Source organism: Coturnix japonica, chromosome 4 (genome assembly GCF_054131305.1).
Source record: "Coturnix japonica strain WE chromosome 4, WE-NBRP24, whole genome shotgun sequence".
NCBI classification, from domain to species: domain Eukaryota; kingdom Metazoa; phylum Chordata; class Aves; order Galliformes; family Phasianidae; genus Coturnix; species Coturnix japonica.
Window position 1 is genome coordinate 26,686,940 of NC_140666.1, and position 20,621 is coordinate 26,707,560.

General features: G+C 40.2%; 1 protein-coding gene across 2 annotated transcripts; it reads left to right on the top strand.

The window, feature by feature from the left end:
• The first annotated feature begins 1,997 nt into the window (after positions 1-1,997).
• RBM46 (RNA binding motif protein 46) lies at positions 1,998-11,004 on the top strand. Of its 2 annotated transcripts, none has more exons than XM_015861017.3 (6): positions 1,998-2,096; positions 2,687-2,751; positions 3,598-3,759; positions 4,688-5,155; positions 5,768-6,550; positions 10,034-11,004. In XM_015861017.3, the coding sequence occupies exons 3-6, from the start codon at positions 3,609-3,611 to the stop codon at positions 10,057-10,059; spliced, it is 1,428 nt and encodes a 475-aa protein (XP_015716503.2). In that variant the 5' UTR covers positions 1,998-2,096; positions 2,687-2,751; positions 3,598-3,608; the 3' UTR covers positions 10,060-11,004. The 2 variants fall into 2 exon arrangements, with proteins under 2 accessions (XP_015716503.2, XP_015716504.2); XM_015861018.3 differs by having other exon boundaries at positions 2,001-2,096; positions 3,607-3,759.
• Positions 11,005-20,621: the final 9,617 nt, after the last annotated feature.

The window sequence follows — 20,621 nt, forward strand, 5'->3', positions numbered from 1 at the left end:
TGTTCCTGGTGTGGAACTGAAATTTACTGCGTTTGACAGGTCTGCACTGGAATTCTTCTGAAAGTGGTCCATTTGGCACCACTATCCCTGTACCGTGGCTGCCTTCAAGAATTTATTGTGTGTTACACCTCTTAGTCCCACGGTGTCCTGCATGATGACTTTCTTTAGCCTGGAATATGCCTGCCCTTGCTAGGTTGTATCCTTCCTACAGTGGCTTCTTCCCAATGTTCACTATGGATGCAAGCAGCAAGAAATCCTGCACCAGTACAGAAGTGGACAATGCTGGGGGGGAAAAGGAGCTCCAGGAGTATATGCTGTGGCTTGCTAGCATTCCAATGAAAGAGAAGTTAAAAAACATAATGGACTTCAGTGTTACAGCTACCAAAAATAACCTACACGGAAAAGAAAAGCAACTGTCTGATGCAGTGCTATGAAATAAAATATGTAAGAGAAAAGGCCTCTTTCACGTTTTCAAATACAGCCAAAGTAATGAACAGCACAATCTTGGCAGGACTGCCTTCGTTCCTCATCCATCAGACCTGTGACAGTTTCAAAAAGACATTCATGAGGAGGCTAACACAGGGTCTCCTTGACGCTAAGTGGAATTTGATAAAGCTTTAGAGCAGGCAGCATATTGTTTGCGATTGTAAGCATTTTTCTAACTAGAATTTATGCAAAAATACTTAAAGCTCTTGTAAAATAACCCAACAGTAGATTTATATTTATCAGGTTCACAAGTTAAAAAGGTACGTAGTGGGGTAGCATTTAAATAAAGCAATAAAGCAATACCTTCTCTGATAAATAACATTCTTTTGAACCTTATCCTTTTTGCAATGCTTTATTATGTCTTCATTTAAAAAAACAACAACAGAGTGAATTAAAACTTGGCATTCATTTGGATGAGTGGCATTTTTGTACGGAGGGAATGAGTTGTTATGACTGAGGGAAGCAACACTTTGTTGGGAACGGTAGTCTCTGCTAGAAATGGGTATTAGCATGTTAATCAGCCATCTTCTGTCACAGCTTTTCAAATGATGTATGGGCTACATCTTCTGAATGAACAATGCAATCCAGTACTGTGTGAGAGAAGGGGGAAGACTAAAAACAAGGTAGAATGTGCTGCAGGAAGTATCTGTTTGGAAGAGGAATAGAGAAGTTTTGTCCACTCCAACTATTCCAACTTACTTAACACAACTGCACGTTGTATACATAATTAAAATTAAGTAAAACTAATTTTTAGGTGATTGACTGAGGGGTTTGCTTGGTGAGGATTCTCCTACTTCCAATGCAAGCAAAGCAATAATTCAGAGAGCGCAATCTGGGTTCATGAAATGGTTTTGTTTTAGTCATGAGATGCTTTCATGTGTGCAGTCTCTATTTGGAAGACCTGAGGTTATGAGATACACATATCTGTAGGTTTTTTTAATTCTTTAGCTTATGAAGAACACTTTTGACTTTAATGCTTATGGAAGATGTACATGAGAAGTCTTTGATGGTATTTTGGCTGTGAGTGTCTTTCATTTGCTAGATGAAGAAAAATGGGCCACAGCGTGCTGATAGCTATGACTTAAAAGACCTTGCAGCCTAATCCCATACTTGTTGGGATTTTGAGCTTGAAGTGCAAAGCCCTCACACAATCTGGAGGAGAAGGGTGAGGTGTGTGTGGAAAGGACAGGGGGACCTCTTATCCTTATTAAGCTAATTATTTTATTATCAGGTCCAAACGTGAATGCCAACAGTAAGGCCTGAGCGCAGACCTAGTGCACAAGTGCGTGTCCACACAGCAGAACCTGTGCTGGAGGCCCAAATATGCCTGTGAGACCAGGCTGACTGCGGTAGCCGGGCCGGGCTGTGAGGGGCAGCCGCTTCCATAACACCAACACCCGCTCCCTACCCGCGCGCTTAGCAGCCCCTTCTCAGCCAACGCCCGCCCGTTTTAAAAGCGCTCGCACGCAGTTCCCCGCTGTGTGCCTTGCGCTGATTGGCTGCTGCCTCCCGTCAGTTACACCTGTCTGCCAGCTCGCCTAGGCCGCGGCTTTGGGTCGGGCAGCGCCGTTCTGCGTATAGCGGCCGTCCAGGTGGTGGGGTGAGCTGAGGTGAGGAAAAAAAGAGTAATAGTAGTTATGGCATAGAGTCTTGTGGAAATCTCGTATCGGTTTCTTCAGGCTAATGTTAGTTTGAGGAGCTGTAGTGGGGTATGTGAGACTTCTAACTACCACAGGTCTCTTTATTGTTTTTAGTAGGGAGGCCTGAAGATGGAGTGGATAGTGTTTACTGTGTGATGTGTGGCTTTATTTGTAGTAATTCTTGCTTCAGGCAGCGCTAGGGAGTTACACAGCCAGGTGTTAAGTGAGCTGTGTGTGTATTGGGGTGACCAAGCTAGAAGGAAAGGTTCAGTGATGGGACAAAATGTCCAAGAGCAGCAAGTTCAAGAGGAGAAAGTGGCTCGTGCTGATGAAAATGGATGTGATTGTAACTGCTTTACTTGCCAGGAAGGTGTGGTATTCCTTGGGATTTTGCTTAGTGAAGCTTCAATTTCTTATTGATAAAGAAAGCTTAAAATATAAGGGATATTAAAAAAAAAAAACCAACACACAAACAAAAAGAAACCCAACAGTTGTAGATGATGTGTCTTTTTTGTTTTGTTTTGCTTTGATGTTTTGTTTTTGTTCAATTTCTTTTGGAGAATTAAGACCGTAGCACTTGGATCTACCACTTGGACAAGGGACTGAAGTGTTGAAGATTGCCTGGGTAAGTATTGCAGACCTTAAGGCAGAAAATTTGGGGAATAGGAAACATAGGGCAAGGAGAGAAAGAAAGGCCTTGGAAAAACATATCTGACTTTAAAGTTAATTTTTTAAACAGCCTGGTGAAGTTCATATATTCCTGTATAGACCTCTTGGTTTGGTTTGTTCTCTGTGACCTATATGACAGAAACCAAAGGAGATCTTGGCATGCCACCAAATAGTGGATGTAGCAGTAACAACCCTATTGGTTTTCAACAGCATGAAAATGGATAAAAACATGAAAACAAGGAACTCAGAAGTGGGATTATCTCCGCCCCTTAGTTTTGACAGACAGTTCCACCAAGTTTGATTAAATATTGATTCTATTTGAATTATTTTTGTCACTAAATTCTTTGAATACTTTGAATTAACTAGTGGTGGACACAGTGCATTTCAGAAGTATTCTTTGGGCTTAAATCCACTTCTAAAATCACTGGTGCTCCCTAGAATATAGCGATAAGGATTTTGTCACTGCAGATAGCGTTTAGGTCTCTTTACAACTGAGACAAGTTTTATGAAGTAATTCATTATTGTGTTTAAAGAGATGGCATATTTATCAAATAGCTATGACGTGACTTGTATAAAATTAGAACTTTAGGATGGAATATATAGTCGCTGGTTAAAGTTTACTACTATGTTTTGAAATCAAGCTCATAGATTATACCAGCTGCACATAGGATTGTAGCTTTATGCTGCTTATTGAAGCCACAGGAAATAGCCAACTATTGCACATGTTTCTGTGCTCTGGTGGTTTCTGTATGAAGATAGCAGTTTGAGATTGAGTAGAAATGTCCATAATGTACTATTGAAGCTATTGCAGATATGAATGAGGAGAATTCAGCTGCAACAAGTGGATCTGACAAAATGAGAGGCGGTAATCACAAGGCTGCTGCTTTACTGGCCCTACTAGACAAGACTGGATACAACATGATTCAAGAAAACGGGCAAAGAAAATTTGGTGGGCCTCCACCAGGTAAGCCTTTCTTTGGGTAACATAAGGATACCTATACTGTGTTTCTGCGTATGTCAGAAATATACTTTCTGGTCCATTATTACTCTGTTGAGCCTGATGACTTTGCTGAATTTGGGCTTCATTTCTAGTTTAGGATAGCATTGTTGAACATATCTGTCAGTGCACATGGCAGAGACAGAAAATGAAGACTACGTGTGCTTAGGTGTATCCTTATAGACCAGAGGGGCCAGAAACATGGAACTGTTCTGTGGATCTTTGTATTATTATTATTTTATTCCTGTAGTATATGGCTCCAACCTGTGAAAACTGATCGCTTTGTAAGAGGAAAAATGTTCATGGTTTTTGGCCACTGAAAAAAAATGATTGTCCCATATCGTACCTTCTTAGGGTGTCTTTATATAGTGGATGAATGGAGAAGGTGGAACCATAATGTTCAGACCTTTTGAATGGCATTGGGGGGAAAACAATACAGGCACTGGGGACTCTGAATAAAACTTCCTAAAATATGGGCAAGAAGTGCAGGTAAATGCTTATAACTCGGAAATGTTACAAGTAGAAAATACATCAAGTTCTTTCTTAAGTTCTATCAGGTGTATTAATATGTAACATGATTTTGAGAAGTAAAGATATGATTTAAATGCAGACTCTTGCAACCGACTTGTGTCTGTTGCTATTTAAAACACTGTGATGTTGTAAATAATGCTGGTTTCAGTGGCTTGTCATACAAATTCAAGGGAAGGAAGCAGATGAATGTTAAAGAATTATCCTGTGTGTGCAGTTTGCACTTAAGATTATGGAATCTAAAAAGATACAAATATACCAGTTTTCAAAAATAACACTTAAAATCCAACAGCACAAAGTGCATTGGGTGATGGTGTGACTGTGACGCTTGGCTTAAGATTTTTTTGCTGCACAACTTAACTTTAAGGTTGGGAAGGTCCTCCACCACCTCGTGGATGTGAAGTTTTTGTGGGTAAGATCCCTCGTAACATTTATGAAGATGAATTGGTCCCTCTTTTCGAGAGAGCCGGAAAGATCTATGAGCTCAGGCTGATGATGGAATTCAGCGGTGAGAATCGAGGCTTTGCTTTTGTGATGTACACGACTAAAGAGGATGCCCAGCTAGCCATCAAGATTCTTAATAATTATGAAATTCGTCCAGGGAGATTTATTGGCGTCTGCATAAGCTTGGACAACTGCAGACTATTTATTGGAGCAATCCCAAAAGAAAAGAAGAAAGAAGAAATCCTGAAAGAAATGAAAAGAATTACGGAAGGAGTGGTGGATGTCATTGTGTGTCCAGATGCCGCAGACAGAACTAAAAATCGTGGATTTGCTTTCATAGAATATGAGTCTCACAGAGCAGCTGCGATGGCCAGAAGGCGGCTACTGCCAGGTAAACCTACTCTTAAGCAAACTGGAGGACAGTGTTTTTGGGGAGTAGAGGTGAAGGGGTGTGATCACCTTCTTAGAGTCATAGAAAATTATTTTAAGGGTATTGTGTTGGAATGGGCTTATTCTTAGTGGAATGGAAAGTAGAATCACAGAAACACAGAATTATCAAGGTTGGAAAAGACCTACAAGATCATCTAGTCCAACCATTACCAATACTTCCAGGCTAAATCATATTCATCAACACAACATCCAGATGTTTCTTGAACACTCCCATGGTTGGTGACTCCACCACCTCCCTGGGCAGTGCATTCCAATGCCTGACTACCCTTTCTGAGAAGGGATTAAAAGTATTGTAAGAGGAGAGATTAGGTAAAGGTAAAAAGAAAATTTGACAGTGTGACTACACGAAGGATTGTAAGGTTGAATTTTTGCCAAGTCTCACTTTGTTGATTATTTCAGGCAGTAGTATCTTACACATTTGCTTAGTGCATGCAGGCATCAAACACTGCTGTTTCACTTTACACATGATATTTGTTTGCTTTTGCTAAAGGTAGCATAGAAGAATGATTTTTATTTTCATCTTTTTGACTGATGTTTTGCCTCTTTGCTGTAGGAACGTTCCAGCTCTGGGGTCGTGCAGTTCAAGTTGACTGGGCATGCCCAGAGAAAGAAGTTGATGCAGAAACGATGCGGAGAGTTAAAGTGTTGTACGTAAGAAACTTAATGATTTCTACTACAGAGGACACAATTAAAGCTGAATTCAACAAGTTCAAACCACGGGTAGTTGAACGCGTAAAGAAGTTGAGAGATTATGCATTTGTTCATTTCTACAACCGAGAGGATGCAGTTGCTGCCATGTCTATAATGAATGGAAAGTGCATTGATGGAGCTAGCATTGAGGTAACACTGGCAAAGCCAGTTAACAAAGAAAGTACTTGGAAGCAACATCTTAATGGTCACGTAAGCCCCTGTCCTGAAAATCTCATGGAATTTCCTAGCAGAGAAGACGGTCATCAAAAATCTGTAGGGAAACCTGCAAGTCTTCCACTTAGTCTTAATGGTCAGCACAGTCCAAGCTCTCCTGAACTTGAATGGTATCCATACCCATTTCTTCCAGGAGTAAAGCTTATTCCAATTAGCATGTATTCTCTAAAATCCAGTTACTTCAGTTCTGCTGTGATGCGTCTGGATTACTTGTGCTACAAAAATAACTGGTTACCACCAGAATACTACTTGTATTCAACCACAAGTCAGGATGGGAAAGTACATTTGGTGTGCAAGGTGCTTATTCCGAGTATTGCAGATGGTTCCCAGAGTTGCTTCATGTCACACAAACTCTGTACAACATTAGAAGATGCGAGGGAACTGGCAGCACGAATGGCACTTCTACATCTAGGTAAGCGTAAAAGCTTCTGAATAGGTCTTAAGAACTGAAGCTATGAGTGTTTATTTAAAATTGTTATTTGCTTATAGTTTTGGAAAGCTTTTTTACTTCCTCTATAGACAACACTTTAGCACAGTATCACTAGATGGCACTAAAGGTGGGATCTTGAGATAAAATTTGCTGTCACTTACTGTTCTCTATTCTTTTTAAACCAGAAAATGGGAGAGAATTGATGCAATTATTCTTAATTCTTGCGAAGTCTGGAATCTTCATTTACATTTATTTAGTATCCTGAAGTCAATATATCTACTAGAAGATTTTTTATATTATAGGCTTCTATGACAAAGGCTTTTTGTAACTGAGAAAGCAGTCACTGAAGTTCTGATCGTACATTATTGCTGCTGCTCTGTAAAAATAACTAATGTCAAGTGTAGCATTTTACATCTAGTTCCTGCTTAGTGTTTTTCAATTCGGTAATACATCTAAAACACAGAAGGGATTTCTAGGGAATTTAACTAGTTGTTGTTGTCTTAATTTGATCAAACTTCATTCTAAAAGAAATCAGAATTTAAGACCTTAGGTAAATAGATTTGAAGGTTGTTAAAGAGCCATGCCTGCTATATTCCTCTCCTCTTCCCCTTTCTCATATTTTCCCCCTTTTCTCTCCCGCTCTTGTTTAGTGAGTTGGAAACACTACTGCTGGATAGCAAACTGTTAAATAGCATTACAGAATCACAGAATGACCCGGGTTGGAAGGGACCTCAAGGATCATGTAGTTCCAACACCCCTGCCTGGCAGGGCCACCAAACATACACCTTTACTAGATCAGGTTGCCCAGGGCCCCGTCCAACCCGGTCTTGAACACCTCCAAGGACGGGGCATCCAGCCTGTTCCAGGGCCTAACCACTCTCCTAGTGATACTTTGATACTCTTCTTCCTAGTACTATTACTTAGCAATTATTCTGGAATATCCTTTGTACTGCAGTGAATTTATTTTACGGTGGCTTTTTTTGTTTGAAATGCAGTTTGTAGCAGACTTAATTTAGACTTGACTGTGAAATGTAAGAGTCTTTTTCTTAGTGCATACAATTTTGCTCTTAATTGGCTTTGATTTTTCATGCTCAAAAGGTCTGAGAAAAGAACCTCCGAAACCTAAAGCTTAATGCACTGTCTGCACTTCAGCAGCAATGTGTTCAGTTTGTATGAACTGGTCACCTCCAAGAGGCTGATAACTCTATATTATTCTCTAGATAACCCTAGAGAATTATATATTTTTAATAACAAAACAGCAGTATTTTATTTGTAAGTTTTTGTAAAACCTAGGCCAGGTTTTGCAAACGTTAATGCCTGTTTCTTTCTTTTCCTAGCTATGACAATTAGAGTTGTACCTTTTATAACCTGTGTCACCCCAAATGCAAAAGGATTTTTAAACTAGAAGTAGGGATGAGAGGCTTAGCTTGTTTAAAGGACAGTGATAGCTCCACGTTCTGTGCTCGGCCATGCACATCTACCCATTTTGTGGCTTACAGCTATTGTTACAAAGTGATTTTTCCCTCCTATATTCAGCTGGGAAAGAATCACAGAAACAACTACAGTGCAATGTTGGTCTGAGAATCGCTGTTCACAGCTGTGGTCAAATCTAGAATGCAAACAAGCTTAGAAAAATATTAGAAGTCTGTGTTGAACTTTTCTTATTCTGCTGTAAAGTAAAACAGCAGTTGGTTGTTTTTAATCAACACTCTCAGCAAAATACCTAAAATCTGGATAGTCTCCCATTAATTAAATGATGAGTGATGTCCTGTATCTAGTGCAAAGCACTGTTTTGAAAAGGATATTCCTGTATTTAAGTAACTCTACTTGGTTGCTGCCTTGTAGTCCTGAACAGACAGCAGTACGACAACCTGCCACTTGGTGTCAGGTGAATACTTGGAAAACGAACTCGATTAAAACACAAACCCTGCGTTTCACTGAAAGATGAACAGAAGAAGGAAGTTAAAAAAAATAACAAAAAAAATCAGGATCTTTGAAATACGTGGAAATGATGAGTCTGGGTGTTCAGCTGAGAGAAGTGGAGCATGGCTACATGCTGAAGTTCCAGAAGGGGACAGCTCACTGTTTTGGGGGTGGAGAGAGGAGCAAGGGAACAGAATAGAAAGAAAACTGAGTGCTCTGTAGAAGATACGGTGATAACTTCCCCCATCATTTTTGAATGGCATTTCAACACCAGTCGGTCCCTAGAAGTTGCATGACGCCTTGGTGCTATTCACAAGGTTTGACAAGGAATTTTCCTCTGAAGATAGTATTTTATAGGTATATGGATGTTACATTGTTTTAAAATAGACCTACCTAAATTGTGTCAATTGTTATAGTGTATGCAGGCAAAAAAAGGAATTATGTTTTATATACCTAGAATCACTTAAAGTTCCAGGTTTAGATTCACATTAAGAACCGGATTTGTTATTGTAGTGATATTTGGGCTATTTCCTGGGGTAGCCTGTTTCATAGAAAAGAAATACTGTGTTCCTACCCTGATTTGCAGAAGTACAACTAATAAATTTAAGTAACGTGTGGATATCTGTCACCGCTGAGGCCACTCTCATTTTTAAAATGGGGATTACTGTTTTAGTGCCATGGGACTGGTTTTAAAAGCTTATAAGGGAATGTTAAATCAATGCTTAGTGTTAACTTCGCTGCTGGAAACTTCCAGACGTACCAAGGATTTGTCCTGAAGGTCAGTATTTTTCTGTCCCTGCTGCTTGTAGTCAGGGAATATAGACTTTAAAATCTGAGCCTGTGGTAGGAGAACTTGGAGAAAAGTAAAGATAGAACAAGGTCGGACTGTGTGTATGTGTGAAATAAGTTGACTGAATTGAGTCAGTCACTTCAAACTAGAAGTGGGTTTAGTGTCCTTTTCTGGTCAGTTGGTTGAAGACAATTTATGAAGTACGTCTGTCAGAACTTGTTAGCAAATGTACACCTCAGTCAGAAGGCTTAATATGAAAGGCTGCTGCTCTGGCAGTGTTAGATGTAACAAATTAATACAGTTTAAAACAAGGATCTAATATACGTGTTAAAATAGTCTTTGTTAATACTTTGCTTTCAGGGAAGGTGAAGCGCAGGGTCATAATTGTAAAGCTTGTTTTTAAAAGAGTCTGAGAATAGCTTCAGAACCAAAGAACTTTGCTTTTATTTCAGGATTAAGCTTTCTAGGAACTTAGGAAAAGGAAAAAGAAACTGAAATTAAGTTCTCAATTTACATTTCTATTTTTAGTTAGATCCTATCTGATGCTGCTTAAACTTTTGACTGAAAAACCTTAAGGATTTCAGTTGGGGTTGGGGTGCAGAGGAAAGAGAAGAATGCAGCAGTGGGATAAGGCATCAAATGCTTTCATTGCGTGCTTATCTTAAGTCCATCTTTGAATAGGTAATGCAGTAAGCTTGCTGAAATTGTCTGGTTTTCTTCCCCTCCCCCCGTTTTTCTCTCCTGTTCTGCAGACAGCTGTACACCTAACTCAGCTTGAATCGCCCTGAAGAACATAGTTGAGCAGTTGAAAAAATGTGTTATTTGTTACTTCGAATCTTGCCATGAAAGGAAGAATACCACACTGATGCATGATTACTGGAAATTCAGATTACACGTTACCTGCTGAAGGATTTTTCAAGAGGACACGTTTTAAACTTTCAATTTTGAAGATTAGTGCAATTCAATGTTAAATCGTTTTAGTTAGATTAAATTTGTTTTAAAAGTAATTTGTTTAAAAGATTTCATTATCTGTAATAGTTTATACAACAGTAGCCTATTTTAGTGTTGAAGTAGTTTGGTATGACTCCCACCCCCTTGTATTATGAGTTTCATTCGGAGTATTTTTAAGATTGTGTTGCAAGTAATCTTAAGGAAACGCTTAAAAACCAATGCTGCCTTTTCAACCATACAGATAATTCCTGCTATTTCTGTTATTGGCTGTAATCTGAAATGTAAATACCACACTCAAAGATTTGTTTCTGTAACAGCACAAATTTTATAGGAAGAAGGTTTCCTACAAACATTTCCGTCTATAGAAAATGCATTTATTCTGTTTCTTTGTTTTAAAAGCGGATCTATCTCCTTTTAAAACTCGGTATATGCTTTCAGCTCCTGATCAAGATGAAGAATATAATGGCGTGATCTGTACAAGTCATCGTTGTAAGCTTTTTCCTTTTATTTTTTTACTTGAAAAGTTGGTTGGGGGGAAAAAAAGAAGATAGAAAACAATGCAATTGAGTGCTTTAAGTTGAACAATTTTTCCTAATGCAGTCAAATACTACAGTTGGATGTTTCATCAATACATTGCCTATTTTGATCTACCTACACGTTATTTGTATTCAGTGGTAGCTACACAGTCGTTTTAAGTGTTGTGAATTTTAACGTGTGATATTGTGTTTTACTTCTTCACTTGAATTTGAATATTAAATTTATGCTGTTAGCATTTGGTGTGTGTGTACTCAAATACTAGAATCTTACATGCATCTTACATGCATTTGCAAACTGACTCTGTAGGATTCGCTTTGATTTTTGTAGTAGTAAATTTTGGCCAGAGGCTCCAGTTTGAAGTGCTTTGCCGAACATGAAGTTGAATTTAGTGGCTTACTGTTTCCTATGAAGCTCAGGTGGGAGGAAGAAAAAGGAGACTTGCTTTATCTCATGTTTAAATGAAGTCCCTGAGACCAAGACAAAAAATAATAATAAAAAATCAGTGTTTGGGTAGAATAACTCAGCATTATGCTGTTATGTGAGAGCTACTTTCCAAGTCAGCCTGAGTATTGCGGTTTGCAAACTGCTTTGCTTTTATCTGCCCTAAGTCTTTGAATTCTGTGTTTTTATTGCAAGGTTTTCAAATAGGCATCTTTAAAGTTACCTTGAAAATACAGCAGACTTCTTGCATGTGCGAGAAAGTCTTGATAAAACTTCTATTAGAAGTTTGGGTATACATGGCATTATTGGCTAATTAAGTCATGAACTAAAGTGAAGTTGCGTATTCATTTGGGCACTGTCTGAGGGTGGTGGGGGTGAAGGGCTGGCCAGTACTGCAGAAAGCCTAGGGTTGTAATAGGATTGTAACTTGCCTATTTCAAAGGATTATGGTGCAAAAATAAAACCCCAACAAAAAACCCCACCAAGTTTGCTATAGGCTAGCAATTCCCATCGTTACTAATATGAACAGGTACCTCTCAGTTATTTTAAGTATTCCTTGTAAGTTTGACTGTACACAAGTACGATCAAACACTGCAGCGGAACAAGTACTGGGAGGGTGTGAGCTAAACACAGCCTTCAGCCACAAGTTTTTGTTTTCCAGATCAGAACGAAGTTGTAAGAGAAGCAGCTGAACCAGCAGTAGCATTTGGTTGCTGTCATTGAGTCTATGTCTCAAAACGTGACTATAACACCACGACTGCTGGCCAAAACCAAGTACCCATTTCTGTAGATTATAGGAATTAACACTTCATGTTGCACAGTGCTGCCACAGGCTATAGCTGCTACTGACTTCGAGTTTCCTGCAGAGGGAAGTATGCACTAAGCATATAAAAAACATGCAGCACATCTAATCTTTGCAATGCTGGAAATGTCACAGTGTCCAAGGACACAGGACTAGAATGTCAGGTCAGGCATGGTGTTCACTGATTTAGTTTGTAAGGAGAAGTCAAAACATTTCAAGTGATAAAATGGTCAACTTTCTGAACAAATGGAAGCTTGTTGAGCCAGCGGCAAATGAAAAAGAAACATCTTCAGAAACAAAAAGAAACACCTTACCCCTGTATGATCTTTATGAGTCTGCCTCTGGGCTGTGATACTGGTAGTGTTACTCCAATGAAGACAAAATTAGTATCCCAAAAAGAAGAGCTCCAGAGGTTCCAGTAAGAAAGGATGCAACTTCTGGATCCTGGGCTGTCCTCAGGTGTCGCGCTCTTTCAGAAATGAAGTGGATCTTACTGAGGAAGAGTTAAATGGCAAAGAAGAGCTCAGGTATGTGCAAAAATGTCATCTCAATACGTTACAGGATAACACAGGTTATAAGGACCACACAATGGTGTCGAAGTGCCCGATTTCAGTTGCTTTAGACTAAAGCTTAAATTCTTCCTAGAAGATCACACAGAATCACAGAATGACCCGGGTTGGAAGGGACCTCAAGAATCATGTAGTTCCAACCCCCCTGCCTAGCAGGGCCACGAAACATACACACAATGATACATACAAGATGTTTAGTTTTTAGTATTTTTACACAGACAAGAGAGGTATGTCAGGAAATGGACAACAGCTCATCTGTGGCAATAGCTTTCTCATGGGTGCGGAGAGCACCAGTGCCTTATGCATATGAAGTCTTATAGTACAGACTATGATCAGAGGAACACTGATTAAAAAAAGCTTGTTTTTTGACTAGACAAAAAGAAAGCCACCTCTTGTTTAAAGCAACAGTCATGAGAGAAAACTACCCACACTCCTCTTTAGTACTTACGAAGAGAAGGCATCTAAACAAGTAGGAGTTTACAAGCAGCCTGAAGAGGAGTAACAGCAGACCTCAGGGAAATTTTATTATCTTGTCTGAAATTTTATGAAGGAATTTATGAGCAAAAAATCGAAGTACGAGCAAACATTTTTAATTGCATTTGCATGAATAGCTGCCTCATAGCTTGATTTAAGTGTGTTGGTTTTACGATTCATAATGCTATGATACGCAAAGGTCTGACTATAAATAAGAATACCTGAATAAGAATACCACCTGAACAATCTTAATGTGGATAAGACATACATGCATTACCACACTGAAAGACAAATTACGGTTAACTTATTCAGTATGCTCTACATTAAATATTTCAGGAACAACTGAACGTACTTCAGTGATTACATGCAGTAACTGTTTAATCAACGGTGTAGCATAACTAATATTAATAGGTACTTGATCTTTGTGACTACTGCAGGAAACAAGCTGTCTTCTTTTAGAAAAAGCTGTTCTGATAGAAGAAATGCCTCAGCATTTCTTTCTGTATCCCTTGGATAGATAATAGCTCCTCACAAGGAACAGAGGAAGTAAGACAGCCTAAGCCAATGAGCCTGAAAGCAAAATTACATCTCTGGAATAAATAGACCTACTAGCAAACGCATGAGATTGTGGTGGTGGCTAAGCCAGATGCGCATGGGGGAGCTGTAAAACATTCACTGCATCTCATCATCTTTGCTTTCCTCCTTGAGAAATTCAACCTGATGATGTTTTATTCTTCCAAATTGTAACCTTGCTCCTTTTGTTTACTTCAGTGTTCAGCAATGAGGGAGGGCATGCAACGTAGACTCCCATAGCAGTACAAGAGCTCCTACCTTCCTGTTCCTCCAGGACCATGAGGGGAAAAGGTTTCTTTAATAGTTGACTGCCACTTTTTCCATCCTTTTCTGACCAAAGAATCAGATGACAAAGTGTAGATGAACAAGATGAGCTGAGGGAGCCCTTCTGCAGAAGAGGGACTTTAGAAAGCTGTCATGGTACTTCAGCTTCCACTGACACACACTGACTTGTATGAAAGAGTATATGTTGCAGGAGGTTACAGATGGATACTAGTGAGCCATATAAATATATATATATATGTATATTTAAAGAAAAAAGCCCAGAGAAAGGAAACATCTACTAGTTTGGGCCTAATTTCCAGGGAGCTTGACTGTATCCCAAGCTGTGGTACCTTACTTGTCAGCTCTCTTTTGATGCTTCTTTCTTCATTGCTTCTGCATAATTTTGTAGACTTTAGCTTGGCGCATTTCCCTTCATTCTCTTCTGTCAGTGATTATTCTTCCACAATAGCCTTTAGTCTATTCCTGTATTTAAGTGGAAATTATTTGCTGCTTTTTCATTGTCAGCTCATACTATCTTTTCTTTAAAAGAATCAGAACAAAAGCATGAAGGGTGTTTTGAAAGGTTCTGAATTTCTTTTTACATAAAATAATGCTGACTGCTCTCAGCTACACTGTTTACTGTCAACATATGCTCCTTGTGGATTTCCAGATTATTTTCATATAGAGTATGTCCAGATCTAGGGTTGCTTTTATGATTAGCTACCAGGATATTGCTTTGATTATGCACTCAGCACTACTAGCATATGGACTTTGGCCAGCTCATTTCTGTCTGCTGATGGTTCTGTTTTCTCATATTCTTAACAAAACTGTGGTATAGGAAGCCTATGTTACAGACCTCTGCTAAGCATCAAATATAATCTCAGTTCTTTTCATTACAAGCAGTGTTTTATAGAGGGAGAGTTTGATACATCCATCGTGCGCATACTCTAATGATCCTCTCTGGCAACAAGATACCTACCCAATGGAAAAATGGTCCCTTATGATCTAGCCATGTATTTTATATTGATACATCCAAACAGCTACTGTGGTAACACCAAAAGAAAGGAGAAAAGTAAGTATACTGGCTGGGGATTAAGACATACTTGCTTGATCACATGCTTGAAAGACCTTATTGCCTATTACTTTGCCTGTGTGTGGTTTGGGTGCTATGAGCATGTAAAAAGAGCAAAATTATTTCTCAGCCTATTACTGGTTTGATATTACCTGGATTGTCTGTTGTGCATCCATCCATGCTGTTGTAGCCCTCTGATGGACAGGACCCAAAACACTCCATAGACAGTAGCACACTAACTTTGCACCTTGAACATTCAAGGACTGCTCTTAGGGAGAGATCAAGAGTAAAATGCTTATCTTCTGGGGACAAGATGAGAGAGTGTGCTACATGTGAGTGCAAGATTAATGCTTCAGCTGGCTTTGTGGGGCTGTAAATGGGCTAGAAAGAGCACCTTTACAGAATCAAGTATGCAAACACCATTCACCAAGCACCTGACATGACACCTGTTGTGACTTTCAGAATTATTTCATTAGTTCTGGGAGATTCAGGGAGCAGAGGCTGTATGAAAACAAACCCCAGCCACGTCAGCCAAAGTCTGTACTGATAATGATCTATGAGGCTACAAGAGGAAACTTCAACAATAGAACTGAAGTACAGGTGAAGAATACAAATGTTTATGGTTAACTGGTATCTCGGTAGGAAGAGGTAGACGAGGTAAAGACCCAAAAAACTAAGCACAGCTTTCTCACCTTTTATCACCACCCTGCTGGTGCCTCTGTCCCAGTGTGGGTAAGAAGAGCAGCACTCGGCTTCAGGCTACAAACTAACAAGCTAATACTAAGATGTTTGTGTTTCAGTTTTATTTTTAACTGCTACTTCATTTTTAACTTCCAGTCTTTTTGTTTGGTGCTCCCTAACATCTCAAGGCATTAGGCTTGGCCACTAAGACTTAGTTAGACACAGTCTCTGCTACACAAAACTCCAAGAAGGAAAGGTTTCCAGCATCTGACCGCAGGAAAGCTGTGATGCGGAGGCACTGGGATAATCCAAGGTACCCTGCAGAGGGAGATAAGGAGGGCCCTGCCAGGCTCTAACCAGCCCTAAGGTAGATCAGCCTTTGTAAGTGTTCTGCTAAGTTAGGAGTGGAGAACCAAAAGGGCTGTAAACAAGTAGCATGTAGAGCAAAAACTGGCCCAAAGCAGGAAGAAATTTGGTGCATATGCTGATACATGCGCGTTAAGTCCTGACCTATATGAGAAAACACACACATTACCAGAGTAGCAAAGCATCCACAAGCTTGGAAACACTCCAGTCATTGATGAGAACAACATACAGATCCAGGACAGAAAGTAACATGTTGTTTTGGCTTGAAAATATGGGAACTATTACCTCCGGGGAAAAATAATCCAAAACAAAGACATTCACAGGGAGCTCAGAGAAAACATCAAAGTGACTGTGGATTTGGAGGAAAAAATGTATGAGGAAAGATTAGGAAAGCTGAATATGAATGCGTGGCTAAGCAGCAGTTTAATAAGGGATCAAGAGATAAATCTACAACTGTTTAATTCACAGAATGTAAATGTCATTGGTGAAGCAGACTTTTTTTTTCTTTTCTAATTCACAGAGAAGTTTATTTTCCTGTGGATTTGCATCAGAATTTTGGAAATCAGCAGGAAGACAGTGGGCTCTTCACAGTGTCCCATGCAAAAGTTGAAGTCAGTTTTTGATCAAATCAAAGCAAAGGGAGTAGATCAGGTTGGGCTTTGAAGAAAGCACAGCTCAGTACTTGCAGTGAATGGCGAGATATGGTATTCATGGTGAATCCTTGTACTTGCAAAGTACCAGACAGGGAGCACTATGCAACAGGCATTATTAATCAGCCAATGCTGACAAGACAACTGACTGCAACAGTGAAGGCTCTGATTATTAAATTAATTATACGGCTTTGTCCAGCAGCAATGGAACATTCACTGTGACTGCCTGCATTCACTGTGACATCTCCACATCCAAAACCCAGTGCTAAGCTCCCTAGCACAAAATGTTTACATCTGCATCTGATTTTGAGAGGCATGCACACTAAATAGGCCTCAGACATATACCTCGATCTATTTGTGCATGCATTTTAATTCAGGCTAATTAAAAGGCTATTTTAATTCACCAAGGACAACTTTTTGGTTGGAAACAAATATTAAGGAAAAAAAGATTGCTTGCAAAGGACGTTTTGTTCCAGACCTGAATAACATATCATCATGGGGAGAGTCTTTTCTGGGATCAAATCATCCCCTCGCTTGGATATTTCAGGGGAAGCAAGGCATGCCTTGAGGAATATTTTTTGCTACTATGGAAGACATTATAATAGAGGAAGCCAGGGAACCAGGCAGTGCCAGAAATGCCCCAGCCTGGGCAGATCCCCAGGCTGCACATGTCAGGTCTGGGAACATTTGCCTCAGGGGGACCCACAGGCAGTGCTGGGCTGCAGCTGTGCACAAACTCCCCTTTCAGACACATGGTAAATCTCAGGATGCTCAGAAGGTAAAAATCTGGCTAACTTCCAGCTTTAAAGAAATTAAACATGTCTTTCAAGTCACTAAGGCAGCCAGGTCTTATCAGTTCTCAGTATATTTCGAGTAATGATGCTGGCTTTTCTCTAGCAGAAGCAGCTTGGTTTTTTCTGCTACACTGCTGTTATTTTGAGCTGGGGTCCCAATACACAGACATAGAAAATGAGTTTTTAAGAAGATGAATTAAAAAAAAAACAAAAAAAAACCTACACAGAATTCTAACACTACATCTAAGAGATTAATCTGACAGCGAGGAAAAAAGCCAACTAAATTACCAGATTTAATTGCCCTGAGTGGATGAACTATAATTATGTAGTAGCATCATGTAGAAAGGCAGCACACAGTGGGTTTGCAGAGGACCCTTGGGCCCTGCAAGGAGAGAGAAGCTGCCCCTACAGAAGTATCCTCTCCCACTTTTCCTGCCCCACATATTTCAGCAGAAGCCAGATGCCCCATCATGCCCCATCCCTGAAGATTTTCAAGGATAAGGTCCTGGGCAACCTGATCTAGCTGTGGTGTCCCTGTTCATTGTAGGATAGTTGGACTAGATGGTCCTCAGAGGTCCCTTTTTGACCAACAGGTTTTAGCACATTTAGCCTTTTGCCAAGAGGAAGCTTGGCCAGTCCTAGCTCTGTATCCTTAATAACTTGCTTCCCCTCCCAGCTTGCTTAGTTTGCCTTGAGTGGATTACTGGAGACCCTCCCAAGCTGCTGCACCCCGAGATGTAATTCTATCCCTGCTTCTTGTTTCCCCATCTCCCCACCCAAAACCTCATTCCTCAACATCACAACCTCAACCAGGGCATGGTCACTGCAGCCCAGGCTACCTCCAACCTTAACTCTTTTCTGGTGAGCAGAAGGTCCAGCAACATTTCACCTCTGGTCAGTCTATCCAGTACCTGAACTAGAAAGTTATCATCAGTAGATTCCAGGAGTCTCCTGGATCTCTTGCAGCTCACTGTGTTTGCACCGATAAGACCAGGAAATATCCTTGACCTGTGCCCTAGGGACACAGCACACCTCCCTACAGGTAGGGTCAGGATGATGTGTAGAACCCTCTGTTCTGCACAGACATCAGCTTTTCAAAGCCATATATGTGAGAGTAAGCACGCTGTTGGAGACATCAGATGGGAAAGGTCACTTCATCCACATCAAAATACTAATTGCATTTTACTGCACTATAATTTGAAGGAAGGAACTGTAGAAGTCCTCATACGTAAAAGAAAAAAGGCTGTGAAGTGTTTAATGTTTAACCACAGAACAACAACAAAGCCACAGACAAGAATTATACACATTCAAATTAGTTGCCCTTGTTCCTTTTACATCTCCTGAAATGGTGCCTGGCCTGCATGATGCTAACAGGAGACTCAGCCTAGCATATGCAACACATATAATACTTTTATTAAATACACAGTTAAGTACTGTGTAGATCATCATCTTGAGTTTACATCTCAAAGTTTCATTCTTTCACTACTGAGTACCTTCAAAGGTACATTAACACGCTCCACATAGATGTTATTTTATGTGCTGAGTGAAAACCCTCATGCCCCTACTCTTCCATGCATTGTTCTTAAAGCAGCAATATCCCAGGCTGGATGTGGCTCTGGGCAGACTGGTCTAGTGGTTGGCAACCCTGCACAGAGCAGGGGGATTGAAACTAGATGATCATTACGGTCCTTTTCAATCCAGGCCATTCTGTGATACTATGATTGCTACTACAGTGACTCACCCTGAGCTTTTCTCTTCTGAGATTGGACTGTCTCACACTTTGCAGCTCAGGCTTACTTGTGGTCAAGTTTTCTCTGGTGTATTTCCTGACAGCGCTCTCTGAGTTATGTTGCTGTTTACTCACTCATGTTTATGGGCAGTAATCCTTACATTACTAAAATAAACAATTAACCTTTGTATTTTCTAATGCATAAATTGCTGATTCCAACTCCTTAGCGCCGCCTTTTGGGTATTCACTGAAGCTTTTTGATATGGGGTTTTTCTCCAGTAGCTCCAGCTACTGGTGGAAAAAAAAGTCTAGCCAATTAAGTGATGTCTTCCTATTGACTCCAACTGCAAAGAAAAACTTGTAAGTATGGCTCAGGGGAACTCTGGAATCTCAAAAATCAGAAGACAAATAATTTTGTCAGGCTGCTTGTGGCCTGGTCCAACCTTGAGGGTCTGCAATGATGGGGCACCACCACTCTGGGCAACCCATTCCAGTGCCTCACCACTCTTACTATAAAAAGCCTTTCCTTATATCCAGTCTAAATCTCCGCTAAATATATAAACCCACCACAGTTAACATGGACATTGCTTCAGAAACACCATGTGTCTTGTCTCCTGCATGGCTCCCTCTTTCTTTGGGAAAATTGAGAGCAGACTGGGAATAACAGTAGATTCCAGCCATCACCTTCCTCCATGAATTCCTCAAACCCCCTTACTCCATGGCTGGATGAGCTCCATCTTTGCAGAGCAGAAAGACCCCAGGGCCCAAAGCATGCTGCTGCTACCAAAGAAGTCAGGTCTGGCTAACTGCCCACTCCTGACAAGCCCCAGGAAAGTTGACAAGCTGTCCTGGATGATTGCTGAGGCAGTTTTGTTCTAGGAGACTTGCTATCAATCTCATTTATTGGCACAATGCTGCACTGTAAGGCTGCGAAGAACAGTAAAAAAGGAAACTACTTGGATGGAGTTACCCAAAATATGCTGTTCAGCTCATTTCTGTTCTCCTGTTGACAGCACAAATGTATTGCAAAGGGAGCAGCAGCAGTTTTGTACCATCACCACCCCCCTTTTCACAAGGTGACCTCAGTCTATTTTCCCCCTTCCTATTTTTCCCCACTTGCATTCACTTCAAGTTTTTCACCCCCTGTAGTGGCATTTGCAGAAGTCTGGCAATATCAAAGCTAAAGGCAGAATTCCTACCAGCTTAATCAACATGACTATAAATCGCTACATGTGAGGAGACATGAGTGGACAAAATTTAATTGCACAAATCACTCAATACTAGTGTTAAAATCCCACATTCTTTTCTTATACTTGTGAGCCTTCTCTCTCCCTTGCCATGGCTTCTGAATCATGAATAACTGCGATTTTTTTTTTATCTTACTTTGTCATTTAATGCTTCCCGAGTATGCAGTTACTGGCACACATGTGAAGCCCT